General features: G+C 41.4%; 1 protein-coding gene across 2 annotated transcripts; it reads right to left on the reverse strand.

Annotated features, from left to right (window-relative positions):
• Positions 1-3,427: 3,427 nt before the first annotated feature.
• Positions 3,428-6,170, reverse strand: LOC311500862 (uncharacterized protein). 2 transcript variants are annotated; one of them, XM_084562490.1, is made up of 4 exons: positions 5,751-6,170; positions 4,483-4,665; positions 4,069-4,247; positions 3,428-3,952 (listed from the first exon to the last, which is right to left on the reverse strand). In XM_084562490.1, exons 2-4 carry the CDS (start codon positions 4,648-4,650, stop codon positions 3,442-3,444), a joined length of 858 nt encoding a protein of 285 aa, XP_084418616.1. In that variant the 5' UTR covers positions 4,651-4,665; positions 5,751-6,170; the 3' UTR covers positions 3,428-3,441. The 2 variants fall into 2 exon arrangements, with proteins under 2 accessions (XP_084418616.1, XP_084418615.1); XM_084562489.1 differs by having other exon boundaries at positions 4,483-6,170.
• Between the last annotated feature and the right edge of the window lie 4,677 nt (positions 6,171-10,847).

Below are 10,847 nucleotides of genomic sequence, written 5' to 3' on the forward strand. Positions count from 1 at the left end.
GTGGAGGGGGTGTTATATCCTGCAGACTGTGCCATACCTTCCTCTCTCACAGGAGCGACATTTGTAGCGTAGCTGCTCCCGTTCTTTCTTTGCCGTAGCTGGCTGGAGGGCTTGACGTTAGGATATTGAGGATCTTGAATGTTTCCAAAAATTGGATCTAAAGCAATTCTTACTTGTCTCTCAATAAAATTAACAAGATCAATAAACGTAGCTCTCTGTCCTCTTCTTTCTTGCAGATCACATGCAATATTCCTCCATTTTTCTCTTAGTTTGTAAGGAAGTTTTAAAATGATGCTCCGCATGTTAGATGGCAAGTCCAGTTCCCTCATATACATCACTTGTTCTGTTAGGTTTGAACATCCTCGGAGAAACAGAGAGAATGATTGTAATCCTTTTACATCTTCACCTTTAAGGGGTGTCCAGTTAAATATTTTTTCCATATAAGCAGAAGCTATTTTGTGTTCATCTCCAAAGTGCTGGGCAAGAAGACTCTTGGCTCTGTGATAGCCTTGATCTGGAGGTAGATGTTGACAACTATGCACAAGATCCTTTGGCTGCCCCCTAGTATACTGTTCAAGGAAGTGCAAACAGTCGCTGGGATCATTCGTTTTCTTCTCCACTACATTTTCAAAGGCTCTAATAAAGGATTTATATTGAAGAGGGTCTCCATCAAAAATAGGCAGATTTCTTGGAGGAAGAACAGAGGATACATTTTGCTGAATCAACAGTGCAGTAATTTCATTTTGTTTTTGCATAATGCCCACCATGTCATTTTGGTTATTACTGTTTTGAGTTGGAGAATTTAATATATGCCCCATTTGACGTCCATAAGCAGTCTGTACTTGTTGACACGGAGCTTCTGAATCAGACGGCATTCCATTCATTGGCAAAGCAAATCCTTGTCTTGGCCTAACAACTAGTGCAGGATCAGGTACAGCAAGAACATCATTCTCATGTGGGACAAAGACTGTGGCAAGGGGATCTAAACCGATGGATCTTTGAGCTTTGCTCCTCTCCAAATAAGAGTTCATTCCATCAGATCGTCTTGAACCATGCTGTGATGTGTTCATTTCTAAAACCTGAAGCCTTGCAGTTGTTGCAGCCAAATCTGTTTCAAGCGCCAATTGCTCCTTTTCTCTACGAAGCCGGTCCTCTTGCTCTTCTATGTGATGTTTCCTTTTTAGAGCTTCGGAGCGTTTGAGAAGAGCCGCTCTCTCGGCCTCCGCATTAATGCGCGCCGCAGATGTTGCAGAAGTCTTTGATATACCGGTAGCGCGTGATTTTACAACACTTGCTCTTACACTTAAAACGTTAGAAATACTGTCTTCAGGTTGTATTCCATCATCAACGTCGATAGATTCTTTTGGTTGCGAGTATGGATGACCAATTTTAGACAGCCACTCTTTCACCTCTTCAATAAATGCTTGACATGTTTTCATCTTATCCTTAAAGTTTTTAGTTTTTGTGGTAAGAATTTGATCATCTTCTGGAAGAGGCAATTCCATAAATGTTTCATGTATAGAGAGTGCTTCGTCGTAACACTTAATGAACAAAGCGAGCTGAGTGTTCACTGCGTCGGCATTTTCATTTAATTCCATTAACGCACGGACTTTATTCATAAGCTTTTTAGCCTGGTTAGTTTTTGCAGTGCGTTTTTCTTGGCAAGTTTGTATGTACAGACACATTCCTTTAGAAGTCAATTTAATTGACCGCTTTGATTCTGGCCTTTCCAAATCGGGTACAGTCTCTGGGTCTGTCATTTTGTTGCAAACTTAATTGCTGATAATAATCCGCAATCGGGCAACAAGGCTATCAATGGATGGCAACGTTATTGAAACAACTTTGTCAAACAAACAAATCCTCTTCAAGCGCACAAGCGCACACTGGCTCACTCTTTTTGTGAATGAAGGCCACTTGGTGCGTCGATAATCCAATTAATGTTAAGGCAATCCAAGATTTAAGTCCATGTAACTTTTCATGAAACCGTTTTCCTATACGGCGTTTATGGCAGTACACATACCAACTGGAGATTTCTTGGATCGGGGCAGGCCTCTGTCTCACCGTCACGGCAGCAGATAATCCAAGAATGGCGAACAAAACAATCTGTGCTTTTCCGTCGGATATCCCAATAATATCCGAAGTGAATTCCAAGTTCTTCTTCTTTCTTTAATCCTTGAGCAGGTTTTTTACTTGATGTAGTGGCCGTTTGTGACCAAACTTAACAAAACTAAACTTAGGAAATTAAACTTAAATTAAATACTTAAACGGCAACTTCTGGCACCCTGGGCAGGTAATGTACGCAGGCAAGAAATAATGTCCAAGCTTAAATTCAGTTTGATGGCTGGTTTATTGATTCCAGCAGAGCAAACATTTCTCAGCATCTCTCGCGCTGGTAAAAAAACCATGTGCCCACCACCCAGGTGCATACAGGCCTCCTTCCTACTTCCTACCTATATACTCACACACACACCTTTACCTGTGCTCACCACTGCCCCCAGGTGTCTAAACCAAAATTAATTATTAGACTGGTCACATTAAACTAAACATAAATCAAAACAATTAACTAAACAAATAACTAGCAAAATAATATTAGCAAAATATATTACTAATGGGAGCAAATCATAATAATAATAAACAAATGAATTAACAAATTACCACCACTAAAGTAAACTAAATGTAGCTCCAACATATTAGAATCATGATGTTTTCTAAGAAATTCCCCTCAAAGTTAAGAGAGATCCTGGTAAAGATAAAAGGAACACTGTTCCTCTGTCCAGTTGGGTTTCCTGCTTATTTTCTTCTTCATTGCTGTTAGTTTGTGGAAGATTTGAATGCCAAACAACACTGCTTCTTATTGGCCTATTAGAAATCACAGAAATTGATGAAAGCTGAGCCATTTTACCCTTGTTAATACCAAATGAATGAAGTGCAAAAATAACTAGCATAGTAAATGAATTTAAGCAAATAAATATAACTATCAGCATGTGAATACTGTGCAAGTTGGAGTTTTGACACATTTTGTAGGATCATTTTCAAGTATAGCTTACTATTCATTCATTTTTATGTACTTAACAAGCAATTGTCACAATTAAAGCATTATCATGTTAGTATAAAGTGGCTTCCCAAACACTGTGTTCTAGGATATTAGGTTTTATGTTAACTTCTTTGACCTTATCTAGTAAACATTGTTCAGTGACTTGGTGGGGGTGTTACAGGCTCCAGTCTGCTGGTCAAGAGAGGAAAAGAATCAATAAATGTGAAGGTGACGACTTTTTTGAGGGATCAATGAAGGAGAAAAAGAATCACATCATATAGACCTTTTATTGAATAAATGATCAACAGCAGTTTTATTTAGCACTTTCTAAGCAACAAAAACTATAATAATCACACATTCAGTTACACTCGTCTAGTTTAGAAACTGTCACCCTGTACATGCTGTCGTTATTCATGCTGTTCATCTGATGATTCCTGAAGCTGCATTCTACAACAACACAGTGAGGCCAAAAGCTTGTCTGTGGTTCCTTTCCTAATGAAAATGTACAAAATCAAGTCTGCAAGAGGACTTAACTGAAGGAGAATATTAGACACAATGATGAAGCTCAAACTTATTCTCTCTCCTCTTGCCACTAACCAAATGACAGTGGGCAGGTACATCAGTGTGTAAATAAGCAGCACCACGACCAAAACTGCCACAATTCTTCGTTTTTCATCAGAGGAGACACTGAGGGATGTAGACAGGGCTTTAAGAGTCCCACCCAGGAAGAAGATGAACAGAGGGAGGGGGAGGAGGAGGTAGACAGCATACACCTTGGATGTGACCTTCAAAGAAACCAACAAATACAATGGGAGGATGAGAACAAGAGGAAGGATCCAGACTAGGACAGAGACCACCATGGAGGTCTTGATGGTTCGTCTGAATCTGTACCACAGCGGCCACGCGATGACCAAATACCTATAATGAAAGACAGACACACATAGACAGTCTTTGAGGAGCGTCAGAATTATATACTAATAAAATGGTTAGACACAGACGTAGATACACACAAACTGGATCAGACAGATAGTTACCTTTCTAGGGAGACACACACCATGAAGCCAGCGCTGGTCAACAGACCATAATCATAAAGATAAAAGAAGATAATGCTGCAGTTTTCCTTTGCCACCCAAACAATCATGCATAGGAGATGAATAATGTCAGAAATGATGAGGTTGGTGACGTAGACTGGAGCACCGTGATCCTTTCTGACCTGCAGGAAAACATTGGTAAAAGTAACTAAAGCAGTTGTTAACATGTTCTGAACTTCACCTCCTCCAAATATGACATCTGGCTCTGCCCAGAAACTGCAGTCAGAGACATTTATCCATCTAAGAACCAGATGTACCAAGACTTTTACACCTGAGACGAGTCAAAGACAATCATTTACTGACAGACTGTACACAACACATCATTATAAATACATACATCTGTTATAATGGACTCACCAGAGAAGAGAGTAAGTAGATGGCCACTAGGGTCAAAGGAAGGCTGATGCAGACGATGACTGATGTAAAAACATTTAAGATGGAGGCCTCTTTGCCATATCGTTGACTAAAATTAGTGCAGTATAGTAAATAGTTGTAATCATTGTTGCTGATGTTGAAATGTCCCATTGTTCAGTGTGAATCCTGTTGTTTGAGAGATTAGAGAGATTATCTATCTGATGTCATTCAGTCATGTCTATGAAGCTTTGAGGTGTACGTTGAACACAGTATACCTTCAGTACAGTATAAATGTTGGAGTGAAACAAGGAGGAAGGAAGAAACAACTGCAGGATGAAGGTGTTCAGTATGTATGTGAACAATCAATGATGAATGAATACATTTTTGAATGAAACAGTTTTTGTCATTTTTCATTAAATTGTGTTTTGCTACTCTATAAACATCAATAGAAAGACCCAAACAAGACAGCTAGATATAATAACATCAGATTAGGACAAATAAGCCCTAATAAATAAGTGAATATTTAAAACAGTAGAAGCAGTATAGTGTAAAACATTAAAAAGTAAGTTCATGATAACAATTGTAATGTTAAGGTAGGAGAATATCAGAGTAGCAGCATGATTCAATATCCAGCAAAGGTTCAAAAAAGGCAACTGGACTTGTAGAGTTTTTTTTTTTTGAGCCGTTTCACCACTCATCCGAGTTACTTCTTCAGTTCTTGGGGATTGGTGGGAAGTTTGAGGTTTAAATAGGAACTCCTCCTGAAAACTTGCTTTTTATGCTAACAACCAGAAACTGGTGCAGCTAATTTCCATTAACGATTGGGTGCTTACCTGTTGTTGAGGGGGGACTGTTTTTGTCCCCCTCTTCTTCCCTATGAATGGTGCTCTAACGACCCTTGTCCGTTAGAGGCTCAAGTGTCAAGGTGTGAATGAGATTGAAAAAAAGAAAACAAAAAGAACTCTGCAAGTCCAGTTGCCTTTTTTGAACCTTTGTTCGATATTCCATGACCTAGATGAATGAGAACCTTCACAGATGCATGATTCAATGATATTTTATGCATGTAGCGTCAACAAGAAAACAAAATTGTCTCAAGACACTTTATAAAACCTAGCCTTAAAGCCCCAGAGCAAGCACGAAGGCGACGGTGTCTAGAAAAACCCAAATATAACAGGAAGAAACCTTGAGCAGGACCCAGCTCATATGGAGGGACCCATCTGCTTGATGAACAGTGTAAAAGTGGCAGTTGTAAGAAAGTTGTCAGATCTCACCTGAATGAGTTCCTCCCACTAGTGTTGGTTCTGTCCTCTGCATCTAAACAGTCTACAACAGAATGTGACACGTAGCAGGTTTCTGATCATTTAAATCTGCCCGTATGAGGAAGTGAGATATGAGGTCAGATGTGATCATGAAATGTATAGAATTATCATGAAAGACGTCCGCAGATATTCTTTCAACAAAACATCCTCCAAGAATCGTTTAGAACTTCAAACTCATACAACAGACTTTCTATCAATCCAGTTTGAGGGTTTGTTTCACCTTCTTTATTTTTATGTTGCACCAAATATTTCATACATTACAGAGATGCAGTGTGATCTATGAGCGGCCGTCACAACACATTGTCAGGAAAGCAACTAGATGACAAACTGGAGCTGGAACAAAACTAAAAGCTTTGAGTTTATATTATTTTATTCCAGTTTATGAAAATCAAGTTAAGTATTGAGGCAATGTATAAATGTATGTATGAATGTTTATACATTAGATTATGATTCTTTTCTTTGAAACATTTAAAAAAGAATTTCCTTTCTACCTTATATAAAGAATATCGTTCTGTCATTTACTGACTTATGGAGTCATGATTTTCACATGTCACTGATAAACAAAGGTTCAATTGTCTTCATTTTTATCAGGAGGAAAACTTTATATCAGCGTGAGAAGTTGCTGCTGTTTCTTTAGAAAAACCTCAACCCACTGAACTGACAGTCCAGAGACTATACACTGATGCAGGGTTGCTCAACGAAACTCAAACCTCAACTAGTTTAACCCACACTGATAAAAACCTGTGGTAGTCTATCTGTCTCATTTTAAGCTGCCTGTGGTCTGTGGTGTATTGAAAGATGGAAGAGGGAGCAAAGAAAAGAGAAGAAGGGAGGCATGGGTGATGAGAACTGAGATGAAACAAGAGATAGAGAGGGTTAAGACACACATTAATGGGTAGAAATAGAATGACATCAGGGATGGTCTTGTTTCTGGACCTATGTTATAAAAACTAGATGAGGGTTAATGCATTGTTACCTCCCAGTAACGTGAACCTGTCAAAATCCATCCTGAATAAACTGTGTAGATGGACACTAGGGTCAAAGGAAGGAAGATTATAATCCTCTATAACAGAAACAACTTCAGACCAGGGCCCCATAGGCCAGGGCACATCTGCCTCAGAGAAACGTGACCCTCCCCGATCTGATGAGCCCTACAGAGACGTGGGGATGGAGTCACTTCCTTCCATGATGAAACAGGAGAGCCATGCAGGGCAGAAGGAGGATCCTGTCATCAGCCCTGTCTTGCACTATAAGAGTCTGAACCAGAAACCAAGCTACACTGAGAGGATCAGTGATCACTGGTGTTGGAGGAGGTTAGTGATAAAAGATGGTATCATGTATCGCTGCATCTGAGACTGCTAAAGGGGAATAGTGGAGCAGCTAGTACTGCCAGAGAAGGTGCATGAATCAGTCAAGACGGCTCTTCATGACGACTCAGGGCACTTGGGTTTTGAGAGGACGATGCAGATGACAAGAGAGAGATTTCATTGGCCCCGGATGTTCCAGGAGATAAAGGCTTGGTGTGAGCAGAGTGAGAGGTGCTGCCTCAGAAAGACCCCAGCTGCAGGTGTCAGGGCTCCCCTGGTCAGCATTCACAGCAGTGTCTCCATGGAGCTCATATGTGAGGACTTTCTGACTCTGGAGAAGTTGAAGGATGGCATAGAAAATATCCTCATCGTGACTGACCACTTCTCTCGCTATGCACAGGCACACCCTGCTAAACACCAAAAGGCCAGCACTGTGGTCAAAGTGCTGCAGAGAAACGTCTGCTTCTTCTTTCCTTGTGAAATTGCATGCAGACCAAGGGCGCAATTTTGAAAGTGCTGTTGTGAAAGAGCTGTGTAAGTGTACTGGCATTACTAAAACCCACACAACCCCCTATCATATCCAGGGCAACGAAACCACTGAAAGTACTATGTGTGCTAGCTTCCCGGTTCCGGTCGTCTGTGAACCTGTAGAAACACAGAGCTTCATTGTAGATGTTGTAGGGTAGATTTATACAACTGTGTTAACGGCCTCTATAGGCTGGCCTTAGGTTGTGGGTTGGGAGGCTCTGTCTGTGTTGCAGGAGCCTCGGAGGTGGAGCTACAGTCCCGTCACAGATGCAGCACACTGAGGAAGCTGCAGTGGGAGGTCATAAAGCAGGTCTTGGCTCACTTCTCGCGCTCTCTCTCACCTGACTGGCCACCTGACTGCTCTCTTGTGTGTATTTGGTGTTGCATTCTCATACACTGCTGCATTCACTCACACACTCCAACATAGCATGTACACTGATATGCAGACAGACACACCACTATCTACCTGTTTTGCTTTATTAAATTCATATTATTCATAGACTTTGTGTGGCTTCCCTTTTTTGTCACTGCTGTTTGTGCCAGGTTGTGACAAAATGGGGGCTCGTCCAGTTCTTTTGTTTTGTAGCTGGTAAATCTTGTTTCAGTGGTTTATGTATGTTTGGTCCTAGTACTATTTGTCATCTCTTTTACTAATCTACTCTAGTACAAGTTTGGGGGTTGCTTTTAGAAGAAGTAAAGAGTGAGTTTAGGATCAGGATTGTATGTCTTGAGTTATTAGTCTGGATATGAAATCGGTTAAGTACTAGTGGCCTCAGAGTGTACCGTTTAGCTAGTGGTGGTGACTGAGTTTGGTTGGTTGAGTTTCTGTGCTGGAGTTATTTTTGTTTTGGTCAGTGGTGCAAAGGCTAGGGAGAGAGCGTTAGTGCTGTCTTGTGTGGGGCTGCAGACAGTTTTGGAAAGTAGAGGCCATTGTGACAGAGTGGATTGTCTGGGGTGCATATGTATTCTTATAGCTTTCCCTTATAGCATGAAGGAACGTTTCTTCTTTGGGATCCGTTCGTAAATCTATGTGGTGTTGCAGTGGTCTCGGGGGCACATCCCTGGACTCGAGGGGGTCACTGTTTGTGCAGTTGCCTTTCTCGTTCCAGTGGTTTGCAGTGCATAAATACCTACTGTAAGTAACTGCATGAAGACTAGGGTGGAGCTTAGTAAGTTTCTGGGTAGGTAGTTAGCGGGAGGGCTCTTGGTTACCGAGCACCTCAGATCACTACTGTCCTCTCATGGCTACCGTGACTGGCTTTCTTCAGTGTCCATCTGACGAACTGTTAGTTACACAAAGGAACAACTTTTGAAGCTTGTGGAGCATTTTAAGGTGGATGTTGGGCAAAAACAGTTAAAAAAGGAAATTAAAGAGTCATTGAGGGATGCTTTAATAGAGACTGGTGCTGACCGTCTTGATCTCATCAGGGCAGGTAAGTTGTCAGGTGATGTGGAATTCTCAGAGGAGTTTGTAGCGTCTTGTTCACAAAGTTGGAAAACTTTTGATGTGGCGAGTAACCTGCACCTTGTCCCGAAATTTGATGACAAAGACCCAGACACTTTTTTTTCTCACTTTTTGAACATGTGACTAATGTGAGAGGGTGGCCTGAGGCCGACAGAGTGGTGATGTTGCAGCCTGTATTGACAGAAAAAGCTCAAGAAGTGTATTCAGCCCTTACTGCAAGTGACAGCCTTGTGCTACAGTGCTACCATGCTATTCACATATGCTACTGTGAAAGAGACAGTGTTAAAAACTTTTGAGTTGGTACCGGAGGCCTATCGGCAACATTTTAGGGCCTGGAGGAAGTCTGAAAAACAGTCACATGTTGAGTTTGCAAGGGACTTAACTAAACATTTCAACAGGTGGTGTTCTGCAATGGAGGTTACTACTTTTAGAAATCTGGGTGACCTAATTGTGCTGGAACAATTTAAAGATTGTATCCCACCTGAGATTGCAACTTACATTGCTGAGTGTGAGTAAGAACTGCTTCTGAAGCGGTTTCTCTGGCAGATGAATATGTGCTGGTACACAAAAGTAAATTTGGAAAAAGCTGTGGATTGGATTATGCTTCTGCTAAGTTATCTTGGTCTGAGTCTGCAAAAATGAATCGTGGTTCACGTTGAGTTGGTTTTGGTGAATTGTGTAACTACTGTCATGAAAGGGGACATTGGAAAGCAGAGTGTCCTGGACTGAGAAACAGGGGAAATCGCACAGGGGGAAGACATGTAATACCAGCTGCTCTCAGTGCTCCAGTCAGGAAAGCTCCAGTGGTTTCTGAGGAGGTGGTGGAGTCAATTAAGCATGAAACTAGAGACTACGATGGCTTTGAAGCTTTTGTTTCGGATGAGTGTGTATCTCTTCTTGGTTGTGATAATAAGGTGCCGGTGAAAATTTTGCGAAATACAGGAGCAAAGAATTCACTTGTGGTATACGTGGTGTTGGACTTTTCCCCCAGACACAGATACTGGGGCGTGTGTGCTGGTACGGGCAATGGGTTTGACCACTGTCTGTGTTCCTCTACACATAGCCAATCTGTCCCGTGGCCAGTGAACAGCGAGCGGATGCTGCATTAAGTGGGCTGTTTGATCAGGTGCGGCCTAGCAATGAAGCTAAAAGTGTAAGCTTGGGCTATTTCTTGAAGAACCAAGTACTAGTCCGCAAGTGGGTTCCCCAGGGTTATGATTGTGTGGGTGAACCAGTTGTCCAAGTTGTGGTACCCACCAAGTACCAAAATGAAGTGTTGAAATGTTCTCATGACCAGACAGGGCATTTGGGAGTTGGGAAAACATACCGTCACATCTTGCGTTACTTTTTTTGGCCTTGTCTCAAGCGTGATGTAGCAACATATATTAAGACTTGCCATACATGTCAGGTATACATGTCACAAGTCTTTACTGAGAGGATAGATGTGTCAGTGCCTGATGATGCACTGTTGCGTGGTTGTTTGAAAAACTCTGAATTGCTCCAGAATTTAGATGTGGTGTTGGCACATTTGACAGTTGAACAGCGTACTGAGTTGGCAAAATTAAGAGCTATTCATCCTTATTTGGGGACATGCCTTCCAAAACTAATTTGATTGAACATGATATTGATGTGGGCGACGCAAAACCAGGTTTTATAGAGTACATAATACATGCTGGATAACCACATTGCTGTACACACTTCTTCCAGCTGGGCTTCTCCATGTTTGCTCGTTGAAAAGTCTGAGTCACC

This window comes from Chelon labrosus (assembly GCF_963514085.1).
Source record: "Chelon labrosus genome assembly, chromosome: 15".
In the NCBI taxonomy this organism is placed as follows: domain Eukaryota; kingdom Metazoa; phylum Chordata; class Actinopteri; order Mugiliformes; family Mugilidae; genus Chelon; species Chelon labrosus.